The sequence below is a fragment of the Haemaphysalis longicornis genome, unplaced genomic scaffold (genome assembly GCF_048455015.1).
Source record: "Haemaphysalis longicornis isolate Haplotype H1 unplaced genomic scaffold, Haemaphysalis longicornis Haplotype H1 scaffold_10, whole genome shotgun sequence".
In the NCBI taxonomy this organism is placed as follows: domain Eukaryota; kingdom Metazoa; phylum Arthropoda; class Arachnida; order Ixodida; family Ixodidae; genus Haemaphysalis; species Haemaphysalis longicornis.
The window spans coordinates 128,453,677-128,478,651 of record NW_027526204.1 but is presented as its reverse complement, the minus strand read 5'-3'; the positions used below and the strand labels follow the sequence as shown (position 1 = coordinate 128,478,651).

The 24,975-nt window shown below is 44.5% G+C and overlaps 1 protein-coding gene across 1 annotated transcript in view; it reads right to left on the bottom strand.

The window, feature by feature from the left end:
- Positions 1–952: 952 nt before the first annotated feature.
- The window catches only part of Wb (wing blister), a 115,744-nt gene continuing 91,721 nt past the window's right edge, over positions 953–24,975 (bottom strand). The window contains exons 46-63 of the mRNA XM_077690699.1: positions 23,489–23,647; positions 22,126–22,280; positions 17,851–18,007; positions 17,234–17,355; positions 16,729–16,891; positions 15,220–15,367; positions 14,207–14,330; positions 13,824–13,944; positions 12,621–12,785; positions 12,173–12,312; positions 11,605–11,793; positions 8,731–8,964; positions 8,050–8,236; positions 7,056–7,202; positions 5,207–5,357; positions 4,237–4,335; positions 3,503–3,772; positions 953–2,570 (exon numbers count right to left, since the gene is read on the bottom strand). Coding sequence (XP_077546825.1) covers positions 2,428–2,570; positions 3,503–3,772; positions 4,237–4,335; positions 5,207–5,357; positions 7,056–7,202; positions 8,050–8,236; positions 8,731–8,964; positions 11,605–11,793; positions 12,173–12,312; positions 12,621–12,785; positions 13,824–13,944; positions 14,207–14,330; positions 15,220–15,367; positions 16,729–16,891; positions 17,234–17,355; positions 17,851–18,007; positions 22,126–22,280; positions 23,489–23,647 — 2,874 coding nt within the window. The 3' untranslated portion in view covers positions 953–2,427. The remainder of the gene's footprint in view (positions 2,571–3,502; positions 3,773–4,236; positions 4,336–5,206; positions 5,358–7,055; positions 7,203–8,049; positions 8,237–8,730; positions 8,965–11,604; positions 11,794–12,172; positions 12,313–12,620; positions 12,786–13,823; positions 13,945–14,206; positions 14,331–15,219; positions 15,368–16,728; positions 16,892–17,233; positions 17,356–17,850; positions 18,008–22,125; positions 22,281–23,488; positions 23,648–24,975) is intronic.

Sequence of the window (24,975 nt, the reverse complement as noted above, 5' to 3'; positions counted from 1 at the left end):
CTGTGCGTCGTTAAATATGTGCCCACACACGCCTTATAGCAAGATCCAAGGCAAGTTAATGAGACCACGGAAAAATAAATGCTGTGCAAGTGCGGAAGAAACATTATAGCTTTAACGGAAATGAAAAAAAAAAAAACAGTGCAGCTTCTGACATGCTAAACACGTTCGTCGAAACTTAAGCCAGGTAGGGTTCACCAGACCAACTATACGCGAAATGCACTGCTATTTCGTGAGACATCGGGGGGGGGGGCGCTGTGTACAAATGCGGAGCGTAATCAAGCAATGAACGCCTCAATAATCTCTCACGTGATTATTGCATGCGCCTCAATAATCTCTCACGTGAGTCTATCTCGGTGCTTGATTGAATTGTGCCATTGAAACACGGGACATGACGACACGTGCGGGTACGTGCGGCCAAGTGCTCCGAGGTGTCGTTCTCTATGGATCATTCATGTTCTTTTAATCGAATGTTTACACACCTCCCTGTCTGGCCATTGTACGTCTTATCACAGGGCAAAGGCAGTTCTAAGGTAGTAGTCAGTTCTAGCTGGTTTTACCTCTGTTCTTTCTTGTTTGTGTTTTCAGTGATGTAACTATAAGTATGGCTGTTTTCGTCATTACCATCTTTAGTTGCGAGTCAGCACCGTGTTTGTGTTTTCTCTTCTCTGTCTTTGTCCTTTGTTCCCTTTTCACCATGTGCAAACTAACAGCTCAGGGTACCTCCACTAAAAGATTACGCAGGTAAAAAGGATTAAATGTGGTAATGATGCAGGCTACTAAGTACGTGGAGGCTATAAAATTTTCTATAGAATTTTAGGATGGGGATGGGAGTGGGTAGCACACACAATAACTGTAGGCAGTGCTTGTCCTGAAGACGCTGGGAGGGGGGAAGGGGGTAGGCTTCCTCATCACCCTATGTATTTACTCTCGGAAAAAAACACTAGTACAAACAAAGTGTTAGATATATTTGTTTTATTCAGTTGCAAGGCCTAATTTCGAATATTTTCTGTAGAAAAAATAGATTTCACAAAGAAAATGCATCAGTGATTTCAGTACCAAAACATGACAGCACTCAAACAAAAAAATTGCGCAGCTTTCCAACAAAACTGCCCGACAGTAAGAAGTCCGTCACTATGCATTTTTAACATATAGCTGATGTTGTACATTCGTGAAAAATATCTACACTTCTTTTTAAAGCATGGGCACATAACGGCTGCGAATGTGAATGAACAGGCGTAAATTCACATCCTCTAAAATAGCTAAAGATTAGAAAATAATTATGAACACACAAATAATTTGTTGAACACTTTTAGAAATGGAAGTCGGGTTGAACCACTTATCTCTGTTGCAAGTGTTTGGCTATCTCCTATCAGCATTCTCTTATACTTCCAATTTTCACTACACTCAGTCACCCAACAAATGCAAGCCAGCAAGATTGTAAAAAGAAAAAAAGCTCAATACGTGTTTTCATTGCACAAATCTTCGACAATGTGTTAGAGCAAGTCGAGTTTTACAGTTTGTTTAACACAATGTTTCACAAACATTTATTTTTACACTCCGTATGGCACCTCTAACAAGTGGTCCTGCCTTTGCAGTCAATACCACAAAGGCTTATGTTATAAATATAAATGTTTGAATGATAAAGTGTGTCATGTATTTTGCCTTTCTGGAAATCTAGATTTTTCTTTCACTATTAATTATGTGTAAAAGAAATAATAACAAAAGCAAATTAGTAATCACCAAAGGAAGCAGAAAAATTTTCAATAAAAACGTGTTCTTGGCTGAGTTACCAAGTTGATGCCAAGTATGACTGTTCTGAGACACATCAACTGTGCAGCAAGCAAGCACAGTAAAATGACAACATCTGCAGAAATCTAGATTTTGTGGTTACACGAACTCTATATCTTTACATTTCAGAAGTGTGTAAAAATTATTTTTCAGCCGAGACAAAATAGAGCAGGAAAAGTAATCGGTAGACAAAAATAAAATCTTAAATATTATGCAATGCTCTGACATCCCTTCTAGCACAGAAAATATTTATACCGAAACAAAATTTACATTTATAACATTTCATAGCTTTTCAATTTCACTGAAGCTCAATTTTTTTTCCGTTTGTTTTTTGCGCAAGGCACTTTCATAAACATGACATTCTTGACCTTCTCAGAAAGAATCTGATGGCAATGCAACTTCATAATATCCGTCTCAAATTCACTCTATTGTTCCAAAAAAATTAGAGCAATTAGCAGATAGTTAGGGCTTCAAGACCCCCCAGCCTACTTTACAAAGTGTCTTCTAAGGAGTTGACAATATGGTTCATGCCTGCAGATTCTGTAGTGAAAGAAAAGCTAATGCCTCAATGAAGCAAGGAGTTAAAATAAATAATGGCAGTAAGCAAGGTACAGAGTTTGGACATCGCGCCCAGCTCGCTTAGTTGGTAGGGCAAGAGTTTGGCAGCACGTTGTGGAGGGAAGCCATGTCGATCCAGTCGATGCGCTTGTCGTTGATGGCGAGGTTTCGAAGGCAGCCCACAAAGTTGTCCCGACCAAACAGAGCGCCATTAGTGCTTCCCTCTGGAGAGGTAGGAAAAGAGAAATCGAACACAACATGTCAGTTTCACACCAAGGTTGGTGGGCAGAACTAAACTCGTTTGAGTTGTCCAGTGGCTTAGAAAGGACAGAGGCCGATAGCTGAACTTATTGTGTAAAACACTCCAGCACAACTTAGAACAACGTGCGCAGAGGCAATAAAACTGCCTAAAATCATCAAGTAGCTTTGCAAACAGGCACTGCTTGATGTTTTCAGCTGATTTCAGGGATTATTACTGTCAGAGTGCAAACCTGACGATTGAAAATCATTTTCTGATTCCCCATTCGTGCCCTGATAACAAAAACCAAACGCCGATGCACAGTAATTACGAGTGGCACGCATTCTTCGTTGGTAGCAGTGATGCGTGATGGCCACGCCCCTTTTCCACACCCAGGTGATGCAAACGCATGTCAAAAATCAAATTTTTGTTGCAAAAATGAGAACAAAACCGATTTTGAAAGGGAATTTTCTGAGTTAACTCCAAATAGCTTTACTTCTTCCAGCAAAGCCTGGAACACTATGAAAAGGGGCTCCCAAGGTATCGTTCAAATTGAACAATTTTGAATAGGCACAATAACGGAAGAGTTAAATAGCGCCCATGAATGCTGTTAAAACAGCCCTGCAATACCTCAACTTTCTTGCGACTTTCTTGCACCCAGACTACAGGGAAATGTTCACAGCTCCTTAGCCGCATCCTATGAAAGAATTTTGACCAAAGTAAGGGAAATTTGCTAAACGCGTGCAGACCCTTGCACTCCGCATAAAACTCATTTAGGCACCTCCTACAAAAACGTCACACTGTTCAGCAGTTCTGAAATTACGTGCAAACGTGACAGTGAAATGCCTGTTATTGGATAAGCCCGTAAAAGAAGCAGGCAGACACATCAATGCAGTGTCCATCAAGCTTGTCACTCACGGGGCAGTCCGCCAATGTACAGGGGACTCTTGGTGTGTGGCTCCGCAGACGTGACCGGAGCCAGGCCGTAGGCGACCTGGTGCCGGTCTATGCGCAGCGAGATCTCGTCGTGCGAGAAGTGTGCGCGCAGCTGGTGCCACTGGCCGTCGCACATGGCGAAGCGCGAGCCAAACGCCTTGCGGGCGCGGAACGGGCCCGTGCCGTTCTGGCCCAAGTCCACGGACACGATCACCTGGCCGTCGTGGAGCTCCATTGCCAGAGATGGCGCTCCTGCACAAAAAGAAAAACTCTCTGTTCGAAATTCGGGGCTAATTTCTGTTTCGAAGGTAAGAGCATGCAGCACGATAACTGATAATGAATGTGCAGTTCAGCCTAATGTCAACATAAGGTTGTACACTCTGAGCATGAAGTTGGAGGTTGAGGCTCTACGATGTACCAGCCATGACTGATGAGGAATTAACATAGGTGTCCACTTTGTGCTCTTCATCCATGTTTTTCGTTGTACCTCATACCATAGAGAATGTACAAGAAAGGTGCAATGGAGCTTGCTAATTTGGTTCTTTTAACTCTTGAAGGGATATAAACAGAACATGTGGGTGTTATCATCTTTTCTTTGCTCACAGGGAGGTTAAATCAAAAAGATATGCCTCATTTATCGGATATTACGTTCATACTTTCTACTTCCTATTTGCTTTACTAGCCCAGGGACGGCGTAACGACGACATCGTCCTTACCCTGTGGCTTCTCGGCGAGGCTCATGAAGACTCCGTTCAGCTTCCAGGTCCGGAATTCCAACTGCATTTCCAGCTTGGTGTCCACATCGAACTTCTCATCTACAAAACACAAGTGGGAAAGTGTGTGCACTCTTATTGTGAGTACAAAAACAAGAACTGCAGATAAACAGCTCACTTTTTTTCACGTTTTGTTTGAATGAAGCCTCAATAAAACAAGTGCAAGAAGAAAGCTATTTTACTGAACTTGACACCCATTATTACCTTTTTTAAGCCCTTTATTTCCTTTCAGGTGAAGTTATCTTCCAAGAAGGGCTTACCAACCCTCATCTCTTTTTATCTAACTGTGCTTAGAGATCAGATACCACCATGCCCGAGTGCGACTGAAACATGTGACACACAGATGTAACCAAGACAGTTTCAAGCTAGCAGGTCAATAAACTAAGCAAAAGGACAGTGCTTCGCCATTTAGCAGCTGTCTGAAAACTACACTTCATATAGATGCTTCCTACAAAAGCTTTTAAATACCTATCTTTTCTACTGGTCACGGGGGCGAACTCAACGTACAAGGCTTTAGATGCACATAGTGCTCACACCTACAGTAAAACCTCGTTACAAAAGGCACTGTTACAAGAGACACATGGTTATATGAGACACTGGAATAAAAACAGTTTTGTTGGCTTTCTTATGTTCACTGAGTTAGAAACTTTGTATACTAGAGACCTTGGTTACGAGAGGCATGTTTTCCGGGTCCCATGAGAGTAGTGTAACGAGGTTTCACTGCATTCTGCTGGTGAATATGACCCAGTCAGCTTTGTCTTAGCATGTTAGCACATTCCATCAATTGGCCGAAATCACAGATTGTAGGTTTGCCTGACAGCTAGGTGAACTGGTTTATGTATCAGCGTATTTAAACTCCTGTACATTTCTTCGGTTGAGTGCGCTCGGGCAAGGGCGAGGAGTGTCTGCTTACCATACACAGCATAGGCGTCTCCCTGGAAGAACGCTCCAGGCTCAATGTTTGTGAAGCACTGACCGATCCCGTGCGCCTCGCCACTGGCCAGGTCCACATTGTTGCCATCGACATTGAAGTTTCGGATGCAACCCTTGAAGCTCTCCTTCATCTGCGAGAAAAACATCTTTACTTTCTCATCAACCTTAGAATCCCTCTTGGTATCTCAACCTTCAATGCATGTCTAAAATTTCTATTTTATTTGTTGCATCAAGCAAGCCCATGTCAATTTTCTTCTCATCCTTTATTTTCATTTTTTTCCCAAAGCGTAAACTGTACTTCATCTCGAAAGCTGGAACAGGCTGAGAATGCAGTTGGAGCTCCTCTTACTTTTGTCCTTGCATCAAACTGTTACTAATTGTTTCTGGGCATCCAGGCAGAGCAATTTGTAACGAACCGTGCTTTCTGCTAATATAAAAATAAAAACGATTCAGCATTTAAAGCAGATCATAAATGCTTCGTTTTGTCCTTCACAGGCATTATATTTCCAGTCACGGTTCTAAACGCAACTCACACTCAAATGTGCTGGCATACTGGACAGCTTGAATGCTTAAAAAAGGGAAATGTCCCGTACCCTTTTTGATCGACCTGTCACCACAACTGGAGAGTTGACGCACACCAATGTTCCTAACTCCATTTCTAGCTATAGTTCCACTCAACGTGTCTCACCGCAGCATGAATACACAAGCGGTCACCCCGGCTGCAAAAATAAAATTCACTACAAGCTCGACAGCGAACAATGAGGCGACAATGCAGGATGCACCATTAGTCCGTTCAGTCTTTTGCACCCTTCTGTTTTGCCTGAATGTCCGAGTGAGAAAAAAATAAAGGAATCTCACATCAATTCTTAAACAGGCTGTAACTGCTTCTTTTTTTTTCTTTGGTGGTAAACGCTTATATTTGTATAATTATAGACTGGTGAACCTTGTAAACCTAGCCTTTTTTTCTCTTCCTAAAACCCGTGATAGTTATAGTGTTTTTTGTATTTTTACTGATGTTTCTGGGTGTGTCCACAAAGTGATCTGTCATAACTTTTTGATTGTACGCACAAGTGTAGTTTTGTTTTTTGTGACCCGATTGTTTAAGGAGAGAAAGACTTCTCTACTCTGTAAATGAGTATGCTCATAATTACATGGAAGTATATATTTACAATGTCTGTATAGCTACATCTGTATTATGTGTGATTGATATTTCCCGCTTCTGTCCATTACTTTTCTTATTGGACCCTGCACTAGCCTCTGGCTATGGGTCCAATCAGTGTTTGTAAACTTCATGTGACAAATGCTAATAAACATTCAATCAATCAATCAATCAATCAAAACGCGCAAGACTTAAAGGTAGCGAAACTGTACGCAACCTTCATGACTGTTACGACAGTTGAAGTCCACAATTGCGGCCGATCTGCTTCTTCCTTGCTGCAGCAACGACCTTTACTCTACCTGTGTTGCTATAATGGCGAAAAAGATGCAAACTGAAGAAGCAGAACGAATGAACAGAACACGCACACTTACAATAGGTGGCCACAGGTGCAACGCATGTCCTATCACGCGTTCTGTGTTGAGCAGGGAGTGCGATTCCTCTCCCCACAGTCACAGCCGGGTGAGCAAAACGATCGACTCTGGGGTACTAACTCACGGTTAATGCTGAGCGGGTAAGATGACCGGCTCTAACTCCGTTTATCTACCAGACACAGGTTCAAATCCGCCGATGCCAGGTGATTTCTTTTCTTTATACCGAGTTTCGTGAAATGCCGGAATAATGAATTGCTAAACAGCTTTGCTGTTGAAAAGATGCTTGAGCATGCACTCACGAGTCCTTCAGGGATGACGAGTCCCGGCGCCATGCCGCCAACAAAGAGCGGGCTGCGGAAGGGCATCCGCCTGTGCACCTGCAACTTCAACGGCGCCGTGTCGTCCACCGACAGTGTCACATGCAGGCCCTCCTTCGACAGGCTCACCTGGAAACGAGAAGGGGGGTGGGATGACGACGTCAGCAAATGTCCACCCGGAGCTAACTTCAAAACCAGGACACACACGGTGTACAGAAAAAGAAACAAAAAACTGCCCGCACTCATCATCATCATCATCATCATCATGTTTGGGTGCACTAAAGGATAAAGGCATCTCCTACCGGCCCTCAACTGCCTCTGTCCTAATTAAATGATTATGATGTTCAACGCACTGTCACTACACAGGAGATGAGGCGCGTCGTAGTGGAGGGCTCTGGATTAATTTTGACCACCTGAGGATCTTTAGGTGTGCTGAAATCTCGAACACACGGGCATTCTCGCTTTTCACCTCCATCATAAATGCGGCTGCGGCGGCTGGGAATCGAACCCGAGTCCTTGGCCTCAGCAGCACAGCCTCTGTCTTGAACTGCCAGAGTCCGTCCTTTGCCGCTGAATTTCCCCACCTCGTCTTTCCATCAACTTAGCAGCCTTCCCCTACTTCTAGTCCTATTTTTCGGTAACCACCTTGTTACCCTTTTGGACCAACCGCCAGTTGTCACTTTGTCATTCTATATGGCCAGCCCAAGTTCACTCCTTTTTATTAATTTGAACAACAATGTCTTCTACTCAGGTTTCTTCTCTAATCCAAGATGCTCGCTACCCATCCCTAAATGTCACTCCTAACAGCAAGTCCTAAAAATGCAAATGCATTCAAAAGCTCTCCCTTTACAGAAGGAGGCAAAGATTGCACCCATTAGCACTGACGCCTTTCACGTTAGTGTATTTCCCGTACACGCACTTCAGATAAGTGAGCTCCTCTCGTCGGTGCTTTGAACGATCCTCGCGCCACACTTACTTGGTGCCAGCTCCCATCGTTGAGACCTCCATGGCTGCGGAATTTCTTGGATGCCCTATCGGTGACCTCCAGCAGGACTCGGCCTCCGGACAGGACGAGAGCAAACTGCTTGCCCGGTGAGTTGGCTTGCGCAAACAGCAGCACGCCATTCGGGTAGTAGGTGCGTAGTTCGAAGCTCACGTTGAAGCTGCAACGCGTGGGAACAAAAAATGGTAAAGCTTTAACTCTTCTGAGCCTGTTTATAACGACAGCGAGCAAAGACTACGCACGCAGAGTTTCATAAAAGTTTGCCTCGGCTTGAGATTTCACAGCCTACCACCTAGCTATATCTGCTGGATGACTTGGTTCATCCGTTCGCTTGGGCTGAAGCGCACACACAGACAGTTCAGACAGTGCTGAGCGATAAAGTTTAGGCGAAACAGCCACGTCACCCTCGCCTAGTGATGTGCTACCATTGCGGCGAGGCTTCTAGCGAGCAAAGTGATAAGAAAGACAGGTGCAGCTTGAGTGCCAGTGGCTGAAGGTCACTTGCGATTCTTTGAATGACCTTGAAACATGTAGCGTAGTAGAGCTTTCCCTCTCAGAATCCCATAACAACGGCTATGACAAAACACAACAAATCCTACGACAGAAAAAGGGTCACTGTAATAAAGAGAGGAACAAAGTTGAGAGGCAACTCACTTGTTCCTAAACTGAATGACATCATTAGTCAGTTTCACATGACTGTTTAGCGTGTCCCCAAACTTGACAGCCCTCTCATGCAGGGTATGCGGTGGTGGGTCGGCGCACTGCTCCAGCTCTTGCTCCGTGAGGACTGCCATCCGGTCGTGTTCGGGCGGCATGGAACGTGGCTTCTTCAGAAGGCGTCCGATGCCCGCACCCTCGTGGGACACCGGGAAGTTGAAGCCCAGCAGGCTGCATGAAATGAGGGCATGATGCTCGTAGGCATATACAGCTGCGCTCGATATGACATGCAACACGAGTACATATGAGCCCTCGTACCCTTGAGTCAAGTAATCTAGCCTTACTGAAACTTGGATGCACTGCGTACTGCTGGCTCCAATTGTGGGTCTTTAATTGGGTGCTTGACTAGTGCAAATCAAGTAACGTATAGTACAGGAAAACCTCGCTACAAGAGACACTCAAGCAACCTGGGAAACACGCATCTCTTGTAACCAAAAATTCCAAAAACACGGAGGAGTTGGACTAGATTACTTCCTATACATCATCGTCAAAGTGTGTTTAGACACGTCTACAGGAAATTGCTCAGGATGGCTTTTAAAGAAGCCATTCATGGTAGCCTTAGTGACGGCAGATAGCATTAGCTTTTTTTACCAACGTCTGGAGCTAAAGCACTTCACTTTGCACGCTTTCCTGTAGCTCACAGCACTGTTAAAGTGCCCTTAGATTTAAGTCACCCTCAACTTTGTTAAAGTCACCCTCACTGTTAAAGTTACTGTTAAAGTCACCCTTAACTGCCAGCACTTTGTCCTGCATGTCACCATCACCATCCCCTCCTCTGGTTCATCCTCTAGGGCACCATCCACTTTTGCAAGAATCAAATGATCTGGAAGTTTTTCGGAGCGAGGAAGGTCTACATCTGTGGACACAAATTCCTCAAAAGATTGTGGAACCTCTGCAGTCTCTTGGATGCAGGCCCAAGCTCCATATTCAAGGCAGTTTTTCACAAGGTCTTCCATATAAGGCCCCTCTTGCATCATGTCTCTTCTAAATAGTGAACAACTTACTCTAGGACCAAGAAAGGTTGCCCTTAGTAGCCTGGTGTCTCTTGTAACCATGTCTCTCATATGCGATGTTGCTAACAAGGTGAACGTAGAAAAACCAACCAAGCCATTTTCAAATGTCTCTTATAACCAAGTGTCTCCTGCAGCAGTGTCTCTTTTAATGAAATTTTGCTTAAATACGTGTCGCAAGTCATTTTGGGTACGACTGGGCAGAAGGAATTTCTGTTACAGTACCTGTCTGTACACAACCCTATTCACTTAATACAAACCTGATAGCAGCGCTGCTATGGTTCATTAAAAAAATTCAAGTTATAAGCATTCTTGTATTAGCTTCAATCAACCACAACAAGCCAAGCAGCAAATCCAACTGCATTCCTACTGCTCTTATACAGGCCCTCGGTAATCTGGTGGGTCAGATCTTCGAGAATTATTGACTACAGAAGTGAGACACAACAAATTTCAATAAACAATGCGCCAACAAATTTAATAAAATTCCGCAAAGCTCGTGGTCTACGGAGCACTATTAGGACATCCCATTAATACGATGCAGGCTTAAGAGAATGAAAGCACGATGCCTGTGCATGCGTAGCCCTGGCTATCTCAGGGGCCTGCAAATGCACTCCCTTTGTGCAGAAAGCTCTGGGGCGGAATTCTCGAGTTTTGTCCCTTTTGCGTCCCTTTCAAAACTATCCCTTTCGGCGAGCCAATTGGCTAAAAGCAAACAACCGGAAGTGACGTAACACAAGCGCAACAAACCTACTGCCAACGCCCACTGCTTAACCGGAAGTACGTCACAATGAAAGGGACTCAAAAGGGACGTTTGCAAAAGGGACAGTTACTGGAATACCGCCCCTGGTCTGTGCACCTTAATATACGACAGCATCTGCTCCTGCTTGTATTTAAAATGCCTGCAGTCCCCTCCATTAAACGAGGTTCAAAATAGCGAGCATTTACTTGGCCTTAGAATAACTACGACCAGGGCAAAGGTGCGCAGATGAGAGATGAAGGCAAGTCTCTTGATGTGCTTGAAAGCACTAAGTGGTCTTCTTTCTTTTCACAGCGGAGTCATCTTGAGCTCTGGTGGGGGCGAACGATAACAGAAAACTCCACTTGGAAAAGTGGCGAGCGGGAAAATGCTAGGCCTTGAAGTGTGAGAAAAGGTGGCGAGAAGGCAAGGAGCCTACGAGCATGTGTTGGGGGTGCGCGCCTCAAGAAAAAAATGTTTCCCGTGATCAGAATCAAACCTGGGTCCCTTGAGTTATGAAACTGGCGTCTATCCGATCGTGCTATCATCGCATTTGAGACACGCAGCATTTCCTTTGGGTTTGTAGCGTGGGCGTTGGCTTTGGACTTTGGCTGAGTTGAAGTAGACTTTGGCTTCCGACTTTGGCATTTTGGATTTCGGACTTTAGAAGGGTTGATTGTGCACATTGATTGAACTCAGTTTGCATAGCAAAAGGTCCGCTTTTTAACCATCTTTCTCTTTAAAAGGGGCAGGCCTAAGCAAAGTCAATATTGAGCTAGTGAAGACCACCAGCTCCACCAATTTCTCAGTTTTCGCATCTCGATTGCAAATGTGGCCAAATTTTTTTAAAGTGAATATCCAATTCAGTAACAGCAAACAAGTAAAAAATTTAGCCTTTTTACTTTCTCGCACAATGGGCACATATGTGCAGAGTACCACGTGTGTAGGTGTCAGTACCAGTGTGTATGTGTCAGTACCACGCTCGCACATCATGAAACGTAGAGCGCTGAACTTTACAGGACGACCACAGAATAAAAGGACACGCGAAACAGTTGATGCACTCACACGTCATTGAAGACGGCATCCTTGATGGTGCCGACAAAGTGATCCCGGGTGGCTGCTTGGGTGCCAATGGCAGTGCCACCTCGGATGCCACCGAAGAAGAGGCCACCGAGGGTGGGGCTTTCAATGTCCCCTGTGCCCTTGGGAAGTCGTAGGGTGTCGATCTCAATGTCATCAACGTTCACTTGAATCCTGCAGTGTGACACATCAGCCACGTTAACAAGCAGTGCGCACTTGAGCATTCAAATATACTGCGGTGCTTTACGTGCTTACAGGCTGAATTCAAAGTATGATCAAGTTAATGAAATTACTGCAGAATGTCTGAAGCATAAAAAAAATGCCCCAGAAGCTTTTTGTACCAGACTATGTTGTAACTAAGGTATGCGCGACCACTAGCTTTGCATTGTCAAGTTGTAAAGTATGAGCCGATTTCTTTTTCTTTGCATTCAGAATCTGGGGTATTGGAACAATGACGTAGAACCTTGACAAGTTTCATTTTTTCTGTGGTCAACTGCTGGATTTTGAATGAACGATTGACGTTCTAACAAGGATAATAGGGCGGTGAACTCACTTTCGGTGCTTCTTGATGACAGCGATGGTGTGGAACTTGTTGTCGTTATAACGCTGCTCTGAGCGCGAAGCCACCTCCCCAGCTCCACCGTTCATGCGGAGCTCAATATGACCGTCCTTCAAGGCAACTGAATAGTAGTGCTGCAAAAGATGGACGGACAGCACCCCTCTACTGCACCGCTATTAAAAATCATCTGTCTAATGCTGCTTGTTCCACTTCTTTGCATACGCAAAAGAGAATTCTAAATAAGCTTTAAAAACTTAGTAAACACACTGTAAGAAGTGAGCAATATACTGAAGATATTACAACCTCTAACTCCTATGAAAATGACTAGACACAAAAAAGAAGGAAAAAGTTTCCCTGTAATTGCAGTACCCGTTTCAACGACACCCAGCGACAAAGACTGGAGAGATTTCAAAGCAAACTCAGCCGCTGTGTTTCGACTTACGTCTCTCTTGCTTTCTGCGCCCCGGACTGCCGAGAAAGTGGAGATCATGAGGAGGCCATCCGTTTGCATCGACTGGAAGGTGAAGCCAAAGTTCCCTTCGGCAGCCAGGGTCTTGGCCTGCAGCTCGAGGTAGCCTGTTCCTTTGAAGCTCACCAACTTCACTTTCTGTTTGGTGGTGGCGAGAAGAGAGAGAACACGCCGCCAAAAAGGTGATGAGCTTTGGATACGAAGACGGAAATCTCTTCTCTTGCCTCCATGTCGAAGGTGACACCTCTTACACCTTCATGCAACACCTTTGACACTTTTGTGTCAGTGACAAAGAGGTGTCACAAAGGTGTTGCAAGGTGCATAGGTGGTTTTTGCACCCCTTTGACGTAAAAAGCTTATTTTATCTGTTCCAGTTAGTGTGTGACTGATGTGAAGAGCAAAAGTGTGTAAAAAAAAAGTGGCAGTTTCAGGGCCAATTCAATGAACTGTTGGCACTGAAATGTAGTGTTGACTCTTGTTTAATGTGACCTTGGTTAATTTAACTTTATTGTTTGATTTGAGCAAATGTAGAGGCCCCGCTAGGGTATAACCACATATTTCAATTTTGATTAGTTAAGTTTTCTTCTGGTGTTCTGGTGTTCCAGCCAGGACTTTACCCAAACTACAATGTGGAGGAAAAAAACCCGAGTGACCAGTAGATTCTTTTTCTTACGCACCCTCGCTTTTATGCATGCAAGAAAAAATGCTTTTTAGCTTAGTTACGTTAACACAGTTCAGCGCAGTTCTGCCTGCCAGCAATCAACAAGGCAAATTTACTTGAAAAATGGGCCATCCTCAATTCAGGTTTTTGATTTACACTCGTGGCTGGTGTCAATTTACTCACAAAATACAACACACACTGTTTCTCAGTACATGATAACAGCATGTTAAAAACGCTTTTGACTGCACTGGTGAAACTGTTTTGTATTTTACTTATGCAATGTGACTTAGTAAAATTTGATAAGTGAAGCACGTCAATGTAAGCTGACATGCTTACTGGCTAAATATGAAAAATGATCAAGTTACAGAGTGACCGCAAAAAGTCTGAAGCATAAGAAAAAATCTCCAATGTAGGGGCTAAACTGAGCGAAACTATGCGCATTGACAAAGCAGCACTCAATTTCAAGAAAATGTTCATCAGAGAGAAGCTTTCCAGTAATAATGACCAATACTTACCCTTTCACTGCAGCCAGGGTCCACACCATATGCTTCATACTTGAGCAAGTCCAATGGCGTTGTGTCGACCTGGAGATCTTTCATGCAACCAATAAAGTTTTGGAAGCCTACAGTGCTGAACCTGTAAGCAAAAACAAAAACACCAAGATTTCACTGACGTCATATCCGTCACGGAACTGATGCCAGTACACCTTTGCCGGTGCGACTTGCTTGAAGGACGTCGCTTGCCAAGCACACCCACAAGACAGCCGCCGACCCACAAATCATGCTCAGCTGCAGATTTTGCTGCACATTTCACTTTCATGTTTTACCAATTCCTACGACAGAGGAATCAACCACATTTTTTTTTTCGGCTTGACAAAAACATGCGAATGTTCACGTACTTCGAAGTGTCAAAGTCTGGTGGGACAGCTCCAAAGTAGAGCTTGCTTCGTTTCAGCTGGAGCTCACTGGACATGTGACGTGGCGGTTTTGCTTGAACCAGCTCGTCTCCCACTGAGAGCGTTCCTGTGAACAGTAGGGAATAATTATTCGGGAACCCAAACAAAAGTTTAATTGGAGCCGTCGTATTCTAGCAGAGCGTATTGCCGGGCATTTCCAGTCTGCGTACGTCAAAGCATGGTCTATAATGTGAAAAAGTCAACAGCCTAGTCTTGCATTACCAAAAATGCAGTGTGCTCCACCTGAAATATTGGGTAAAACAAGAATATAATTTTAACCACGGATCAATAGGTCAAAGAATGTCACCTAGCTGCGCACATTTTAGCTCACTCAAAATTTGTTTTGTCAAAAGATTCCTACATATGATTTTCTATACCTGTCTTATAGTTTAAAGTGATTATAAACTAAACAACAATACATTATAAACTGCACAAAAATGCATAGCCTGTTTTCAAGCAATGAGAACTCAAGCAGCGCTGTACAAGTTGTACTTTTGCTTAACTAATTCCTCTTCAATAAGATTGCACTGCTTGGTTCATAAGTAAAGGTAGGTTTGCGATAATGAATATGCTCTGTCAGACGACCTCCGTTGTACTACCATATTTACTCAAATTTAAGGTGAGGTTTTTTTCCCAAGATCCGTAGTCACAAAATCATACCCTGCCTCATATTCGAAGCTCAGTATATATATATGAAGATTTTTTTGACTCTCCAAACTGCGCCCTCGTTTGATAATTATGACAGCCTTATAATCGAATAAATACGGTACTAACTACCCACCAGTATTACAGGTGTTTCTATCTCTGCAAGAAAATCACGTGACAATTCTTCCCCCCAACCACCCTGCAACCAATCAGCTCACAGTCCCAAAGACAGCATGCATAAAGCCGGTTTATAACAGAGCAGTCAACTGTGACTAAATTTATAACAGCGGGGTAAAGGTCAAAGGTCGCACCGTCCAGCTTGTCTCGCTCAGCAACCACGCGTGTCCAGTTGCCCGTATTGTACTTGCGCTTGGTCTTGATCTCCATGGTTGTGCCGCTTCCCACCTTGAACTGCAATACCACGTGGCCCCCTCGAAGTCCTAGCGACACGAATTCACCCTGTAAATAGATTTTAAAAGAGAAATTTAAAGGAATAGTAACATCAATGCAGATCGTGTTATTGGCATAGGACATAGGAGATGTCTTCTTTATCGCTTTCACCAAATCTTCTTAACCAGTAAGACACACCACTATGCATTTTGATACATTCTATTCCACCGTCAGAACTCGTGCACAAAAGTGCTTCACACTTTTCTGGCTTTTCTGCATTGCTTAAACGTGGTGTGGCAAAGCCAACTTTTTGCATCACTGTTCAAGCTGTAAGTGAAGGATGCTAGTGCGTGAGTGAAGGGTATTCAGTGAAGAATGGGGGCTTCTCCAACCCTAAAAACAACTTTGTGGAGGAATCACTGCTCTATGCACCTAAATATCTGACTTTTTTTTTTTTTGCAAGCTGACTTGAAGCTAGCGTCCTTCATTTTCGTATTGAAGATGCCTTTGACAACCTGCATACTATGCACTCACATAATATGTTCAATACAGCTGATTTGAGGACTGAATTCAGACCTCTACCCAGCTTTCAAAGGATGAGAAAATGAAATGAAGAGCAACTCAGCTAGTTTAAAGTTAGCTTGCTTCTTAATTAAGGGGGCACATGGGTCTTTGGGACCGAAAAATTGCCCAAAAAAGCATTTTTTAGGTATCACTTTTCTCTTGATTTGCACTGTTTTTCCTCCAAAAATTTCATACGTGCAACAGTACCAGGTATTTATAAAAGCCGCAGAGGCCAGATTTCAACAAAGAAATAACAATTTTCCCATAATTTCCCACTTTCTTACCACGAGTGGTATCGCAGTGATACAAAGTTCTCGAGAGGTACATCCCAGCATGTAGTGCAGCTACGAAGATCATTTCTTTTGCACTGTGAAGCTGAATGTTTAAACCATGCAATATGAGAAGCAGATTTTGCATTTGATGTTTCAGTAGTTGTTTAATTAGCGTTATTTTTAATTGGTTAGCAGGAGCAGTTCAAACCTAGGAATTAGAATTGATGTAAACGTTTATGTGATTGCAAAACAAAAAAAACTGATTCTCACATTCCATTCTCTATAACTTCCGGTATCTATTCATACCTTGCTGGTAATCTTTTGTTGAACAGTTTTTTTCGCGTTGTTCTCGAGAACAATCAAGGAAAGTTTTAATTAACTCAGGAACTAGTTACCTCACATCAAAACTAATTAGATATTTTAAATCAGCTAAAAAACTGAACAAGTCCATGCAGTTTTGTCAAAATTGGTTGAAAAACAAAAAAATGTTTCTAAGACCAGCGTGCTCCCCTTCCTAACATACTTCCTTTGCTCATAATCAGCACTTGCTTTCACTTTATGAGTCTTGTCAAGGCGCGAAATTACTTAACTTACCGTTTCAGGATTCGGGCACAAGAACAGCAGTGCATCCTCGTCAAACGTCTTGATGAGCATGGAAATGTAGTAGTTGTTGCTGCTGTAGCGGCGGATCTGAGGCAGGATCGAGTAGCCTTCTCCCTTGAAGTGGAACGAGCTGGGATCCACGTCTTCGGTGGGGCTGTAGTTCGTTGAATTTTGAGTAAACTGCACTTTCTTAATTTTGCAGTTCAGTGTTTGAAAAAAAAATGCGCACAAACAATTCTTTGCTAGTAAAAATGGTAAAAATGGCCATTGTGCAACATGTCAAAGAGCTGTGACGTCCTGATCAACTTGGTCTTACTACAAGCAAAATTGTTTTGCTTGATCTTTAAGGTGCACTGAATCAAGTGTATATGCTGCCATGAGTGAAACCAATGCTTTTCATACCGTTGGCCTGCGCTCTAACTTCTTAAAAAAGAAGCGGTTTAGGCAGACTCATGAATAGCTAGAATCAAAGACCAGGGCGATCACGAAATCTTACCCAGATTTGCAGCCATCACAGCCTTCACTTGTGAGGAAGTTCCAAAGACCGACTTGCTTGCCGTCTAAAATGACTTCGTGCAGGCAACCGACAAATTTCGTCGCCGTCAGCTGCTCTGCAGCCTAGAAACAATGATGTTACAGCAGTGAGAATACAACAGATGCACACTTCAAGCGGCGCCAGAAATTTTTGTGCAGTTTTCAGTGCAGGGCCCTGTTTTTGAAAACTGATGGTAGATGTCTGATAGTAGTTTATACTACATATTTGACGTTGTATTTAAGTGCAGTTAAATCTGTTCATAACAGTGTCTGTGTCGCTAATAAGTCAGCAGTGTCATATATACATTTTTTTAATGTAAAAAACAGTGCAAGGGGTGAGACAACCAGAGTCAAAGACTCGCCATTTTTGAATTCCTGGCACACACTGCAAAAACCTACCTGTTTTCACGCTGTTCTACAATGCATACCCGTAAGCACAAAAACAGCATAGAGCTCATAACAGCATGAAAACACAGCTCAAGCTTCAACTGCCGAAGACAAGCCCACATACATTTAACACGTAGCAAGAAAAGCTGCGAATGCAACAAGTGCAACGTGAGATATATATACGCCACTCACAGAAATGTTATCCGGCACGCTGCCAATGTAGAAGTGCGAGCTCGAGTCCAAGTCCATCTTCCCGAAAGCAGCCGGTGTTGCTCCCTCGACCTCCGCGAGGTCGTGACGTGCTCCATCTGGTTTGCGCTTGACACTCAGGGTGGCCACACTGCCCACTCTAGCAGCGGAATAAAAATGGGGAATACAGGTTGGCTGTCACGAAAGCTTTGTAGAAAAAAACGAAAGCAAAACAACAACAACAACAACAACAACAACAACATCATCATCAATCAATCAATCAATCAATCAATCAATCAATCAATAAACCTCTATTAAAGTGCCCAGGAACAGCCGAAGCCTTCGTGCTGGCGCACTGAGAGGGACAAAAAAAAAAAGGCCGCATTGAAATACATCAGCGGCTGACACATAAACAGCCAGTAAAAAAGGTGGGTTGAGTGAAGAACAATGAAAAACTGGAAATACTACGGAGAATAAAATTAAAAGTGGTATCCAAAATACATTGCACAACTAACAGAGGCTGTAAATTATGGTACATTGCAAAGACACATCGTACAATGACCATAGCAATAGAATGAAGCATCAATTATGCAAAAATGTATGAAACAAAGTACATCATCATCAGCAGCAGCACGATGATGCTGCTGCTGCTGCTGCTGCTGCTGCTGCTGATGATGATGATGATGATGAGGAGGAGGAGGAGGAGGAGGAGGAGAAGCATGCAACTGTTTTTTTTTTAATTCCGAATTCAGAATTGAAAAAAAAAACAGTTGATGGGCAGGACAGTACATAATTTAAATTATGTGCTGTCCTGCGCATCAATTGTATGCTAAAGATAGCAAGCTGAATGAAACTTTATTAACGATACGGGGGGCTTGGTAGCCTAGTTGGGGAAGAGGGGAGAAGGGAAAGGGAGTGGGGCGGCCGTCAGAGTCGTCCGGTCAGGTCTGCCGCTCGCACGAACTCCCACAAAGAAAGGATCGTGCTCGCGGCGTCCAAGTGAGGGGGCGGGGTTGTCCATTCTTCCAATGATGTAACGCCGGCGCCCTTGTGCCTGTTCCTCAGCGGCGAAAGGCCGGGGCAGTCCCACAGTAGGTGCCTTAACGTTGGAGAGGCACCGGTACTGCACGTGCAGCACGTCGCAGTGGCTGCCTGGTCGCCCTCCTCGTTCTGATCGGTGATGTCCACTTGTGGGTCACCGCCACGAGCTCTTTTGGATGCAGTGTGTGCTCGCCACTTGACCAGAACATCTTCCGTAAGGGCAGCACCTGTCCTAGCCTTGTGTATTAGCACTTCCGCACCGCGCGGAAGCCCTTTGGGAAGTGGGTGGGGATTGTGCGGCACCTTCGCCCTCAGTTCTCGTTTGGCTTGCATCTTCATCCGCTCGCGTTCCTCGTCCGGGTCAAAGAGCAGCGAAGCCTGAGGGACTGTGTCAAGGGGGGACGAGCGGAAACGTAACAGCTCGCTCGCCGCGTCATGGGCGGCGCCGTTTCCGATGCCGCCCGCATGCCCCGGGACCCAGTCCACCCGCACCATCACGCCGTAGAGCTCGTGAAGGGTTGCGCAAGCGACTTTCACGTTGTGCGCCAAAGTGCCGGCTCTAGGTGTCTTCGTCAGATTTTTGAGGGCGTCCAAAGAGTCGGTAAAAATTGTGAAGGTTTGTCCTCGCACAGAAAGTGGGCTGGTCCTTGCACATTCACTCAACTTCTCTAGTGCATAAAGGATGGCCTGCAGTTCAAGTGACCTCACAGGTTGCTCTTGGCAGTATTGAAACGCCTGCGCATCCCGCTGCTGTCCTCGGACGGCAGCGACCGCTCCCCGGAAGGTGTCTGGGTCCCAGGCGGCGTCCGTGAAGATGGCGTTGTCCTGGAAGTCAGCCCTCTCAGCAAGGGCGGTTCGTTGGGCCGTGTGATCCCCTTTCGTGCGTCGGCGCGTGACTGGCTTCGTGACACGAACCTGGACGTCGTCCCAGGGAGCGATCGCGCGGAGCACTTCTATCTCTTCACCCAGCTGTTCCCCGTCCAGCTCTAGGAGCGACTGGCCCGCTGGCGTGTAGAGACGGCGGCGATCGTGTCCTGCCTTGCGTTCTGCGATGATGTCTCTGAGCGGCGGGATGCGAGAGTAGCGGTGCAGCTCCTCGACCCGGGCATGGCGGGGCAGGCCCGTTATCACCCGAAGACACTCCCGATGTAGTATTTCCAGCTTGTCGTATTGCGATTTTGTCAGGTCAAAACACACAGCTCCGTAGCAAGCTTTGGACGTTAGTATTGCCATTGTGAGGGTACGAGCTGTGCGTGTGCTGGCTCCTCCGGATTTGTGGGCTATGCGTCTTACAAGATGCAGAAGCTGTTTCCACTTAGGCTCTAGCTGCCGTAGCCACGTTGCCGCACCTCCGCTTTCATGTATCGGGATGCCAAGAATCTTGATGTGCCGGTCTGGAGCTCTCTCGAGTGTCTGGCCGGCGAGGCAGAGCTTGACCTTTTCGTTTTCAACCGTGGAGCCGCCCAGGAGAATGTATTTTGTTTTTTCCGGAGACACTTCCATTCCCGTAGTCTTCAAGTAGTCGGCTAAAGTATTGAGGGCGTCTTGTATAGCGTTGGCTGCGTCTTCTGTTGTTCTGAGAGGGTCACCAGGCTCCGTCCACAGCGTCACATCGTCGGCGTACATGGTGAGGCGCACACCATGAATTCGCCGCAGGCGTGTAGCTAGCCCTCGCATCACCAGGTTAAATAGCGTGGGCGACAGTATGGCCCCCTGGGGAACGCCAATGCTGCTGCTGTAAATCCTAGGGTTCCTAATGTCACTCCGAATAAAGCATATGCTGAAGATTAATGATGTAGGATGCCAATGTAGTGACAGAAAAGCAATCGGTACTTAAAAAAAAAGTCCCTGTCTCTTAATTAAGTATTTGTTTCCCATCGTTTTCTTTTCTTTTTCTTTTTCCCCTATTATTTTATTGAAATCGTGCAGGTGTAATTGTAATTTTATGGTAATTGGTGGAACTGATGGAAGCACCCTTTCCCAACATCGACATGGCCAGCTTTTCTGCCCGTGTTTGTTTCCCAGTAAAAATACTACTAGAACTTTTTTGGCATTTTCAATCACAGCTCTCTCTTACGTTTCATAGATTTCATGTATTTTGGCCTCCCTGTATTAGAAAGGCACGTACATTTCTTTTTTTTTAGCAGTAATGATTACGATGTCCTTAAACTATGATCTGCTTCTGAGCTTCAAAAGCAATAAAATAAACAAATACAAGTTTATAGAGCAAGACACACACTGTCCGCACTCCTAAATGACTACTGTTCCTAAATTTGACACAACAATCAAACCAGCTCTTTTTCCCAAAAAATGTGCGCTGAAAGTTAAAACACAGGATGAGTGGGGTTGGTGTTATATTTCATTAAACACTCATCTGACTCTCTTGAAAGCATCATCATATGTGTAACCAGAGCTGATAATACTGCTCAACTTAGTACAGTCAACTCCCATTAATTAATACAAAGTCCATGGGGACTGCAAAAAAAAACTTTTAATTAACTACATTTCCAATTAACCAAAAGGCACAAGAACAGCATTATTATTATGAGTCTGCAACATGTCTCCTTCCTTTATTTTGTTCAGAATCTCGACTGTCATCGCCAATACAAGCGTATACGACACAGGTTGCCACGATAGTTGAGACTTATCGCTAAAATCAAAGCCTGAAGCGCCCATCACGTCAACCTCTCACACCGCACTGCATGCAACAAAGAAGATTAAAGGACCTGAAAAGAGAGGGATGTGTATGCTGGCACGGGTCTTCACTGACCTGCCGCTTTTTTGACTATGCGCTGCCTCAGTCACAACAATGGTGCCGACATTGGTACAAAACAAGGTAGCGCTTTGGCGCTTTAAAAATTTCTAATTTTATCGAGAAAGGACAGTCCTCTGAATGCTTTTGATTTGAAACAACTTTCAAATTAACCAAATTGGTTTTAGCTCCAAATTACTAAGCGATTTTTTTGATTGAGTTGCTCGTAAAATTGCCGGGACCAGAACATCGCTTCCAATTAACGGAAAATTCCAATTAGGCGACTTCGAATTATCGAGAGTCGACTGTATATTGTCGCGAGTGCATGGTTCGCATGGTTCGCATGGTTCGCGGCATGGTTCGCAATGCATGGTTCGCGGCAATATGCTGTCTTCATTTCTCTTTGTTTTGTTTTGTCTCATCGCTACGCCTACAATGCCAAATATTAAAGCAATGCTGCGCGGTAAGGCAGGGCGGCCACTTGCCTGAACACCTCCACCTTGTACCAGTTAGAGTCTCGTCCCAACAGGGGATCGTTGGTCTCGATGTGCATGTTGTGCGTGATGCTGTGCGTGCCGCCACCCGCGTTCCACGAGAACTTGATCTTGCGGTTCACCATTTCGATAGCCATGAAGTCGTCCTTGAAAACAGAAACTCAATGTCAAAAATCAATAGTGCGCATAGTACAGAGTGAGGACATGATATGGATGAATAGAGGCAGAGGTTCTTGCAACCTAACACCAAACCAAATTAAACAGAGATTCATCCTCAAAACTTTTGTTGGACTTTGAAAGTGAAACCAGTCTTGATACTCTGAACCTTGTGGAGCTAAACCCATGCTTTCGGAATAACAGTAAACATTGCAGCCCTCAGAATATTTTTATTTTTATATACAGTGCAGACCTTTTATAACGTAACTGCTTATAGCGCGGGACCGGATATAACACGGGTTTTTGTGATCACCGGTTTGCCTCCCATAGAACTCAATGCATACGCATATTGCTTAAAATGCGGTTGGATGAAGCACAATGCCATTCATAGTGCAGTTTTTTTTGGCGAGCCTGCTGACTGATAGGCGCAGCTAGGGGATAGACAGTTTTAGTGTCGAAAAAAAAAAAAAACAGATGGAATCAGCCGTTCTCTAACTCCAGTACACAAAAGAAAAAAATAGGCACCCTTTAGTTTGCGTGTTCCGTTTGCACTCACATGATAATCACAACTGCCCTTGCTTGACGCACCTTGGAAGATAGTGAGCCCCCTCCCCTCCCCCCGCATCCCTCCTGCATGTGGTAAGTTGTTTCCATCAGAACCTTGTGCTGATAAGCAACTGCCTTCAGTATCGCAAACGCGAGGTGGGGTGAAAAAAAAAATCCCGCTTGCATTCTTATGACGTTGTCCGGAGGCATTCATTCATACACACTAAGAAATGCAGCTGTGATCCCTCAAAACACAAACACAAAGGAATTTAAAGGAACGCTCGTGGTTTGTAAGACCATGCAACAGCTTGAAAGACATATCCTGCAGCAGCGGCTGATGTGGAAAAAAAAAAAGATGAAATAAAGATGGTGTTTGTGTTTTTGAGAGACCTTCATTTGAGTGGTAATAAACAAACAATGATTGAAAGGTAGGTTGTGATTTGGTTGGTTTCGCACATGTTTTGTTTATAGTGAGATACTGCTTCTAGTGTGGATTTTTGCAGCTCCTCTGTGACATACGTTATAAGCGGTCTACACTGTATTGGCAAATGCAGCAAGACATCCCCCGTATTAGATAAGAAAACAAGACTGCTGGAACTAGTTCCCAAGAACATCTGTTCCGAGGCCAAGTCCACCTCCGCAACGGCCTTACCTTTCCTTTGGAATTGGCCAGGAAGAACAGCAAACTATCCTGGTCTGGTTCACTGATGGCGTAGTTGAGAATGATGGAGTTGGTCATGGTTGATTCAATCTCCGGTCGGAATGACCGTGAGCACACGCCATAACTGTCGGCACTCAGTGACACCCGGATCTGTGGTAAAGCAAAACGTTTGTCAATTTTGTATTTCCCGTTTGTATTTACCTTTAAACATTTTCAACAATTTCTTCACTCCTGAAAATGCCAATCTTTTCTTTGTTTTTGAACACAGAGTGAATAGAAGACAATTTTACACATTTCTGTTTAATTATCACAAAAACTTGCTTTGCAAAATGTCGTTACAAAGTGACAATGTTACTTGTTTCTTACACATACCTAAAAAATAATAGCTGTACTAACCTACTTAGTCTAATTGAAGTAACTTGGAATAACAAGCTATGGTAATCACTAAGCTTTCACCCCTGGATCACTGTTTGAGAATCAATTACTGCCCAGCTAGATAAATAAAATTCTACATTGGATGTCCCCAATAGTGTAGACCTTACAAAAATTAAAGGGGCCCTGAAAGGCATTTTGAGCACACTAAATGAACTAGCGCAACCGTTAGATTGGGTCATCAACGTCCTCCGTGCCAAGTATTACTCTTTTACGCGCAGTGGAAAGCTCACACTTTTGTTGCAAAGTTTGTCGCTTTTTTCTCACCCTTTCCTTCGTGTTTTTGGACGCCACCATCTTCACATGTCTACATCATCGATTCCCAGATGTTCGTCATGAGCTAGACACCCTGCTATTGGGCGGCTTTTTCACGCACTTCCGGCAAAGAGATGAGTCGTCTGCTCAGCGTCGGCTCGCCGGCTTATCTGCCAGCGGAGTGCCGGAGTGATTGGGCATTTTACGACAAACGAAACAAGTGTAAAACAAACGCTTAACCGTTTGTATTGAATGCAACACGGCCATAACACGACATTGATATTCTGTTACCTGAGTACGTTCCATAAAGAAAGCGTTGAAGCCCCGTGGCACTTCTTTCGTGCAATCGCAGAGAACGCCCTGAGCCGAATGCCCGGGTTTGACGCATACATTTTATTCAACTTTAAAACAATGCAGAGATGCGTTTCTAACGAACACAACGTCACAACATGCGTTGCAAGTCCGAACCGCGATTGACAGACGATGGGTTGCCTCCTGCCCGTCGTAAATTCGGTACTCACCTCGCGCGCGCTTTGCGGGGACGAACAGCAAGTCAGTTAACTCTGGCGCACAAGCCGATGGCTTTTAGCCACGCACACTGCACATACCCCATGCGAGGTTGAGTCGTACGTCGCTCGAGAAAGATAATCCAGACCATGGGAAGCACTGTCCACCCGCAAAAGCACAGCGGCGCATTTCATCGCGAAACAAAGGCGTCCACAACACACACACCATCGCCTCCTGTAATGCCAAACGCATCTCGCACTTCCCAATGGGAATGAGTGGTACGC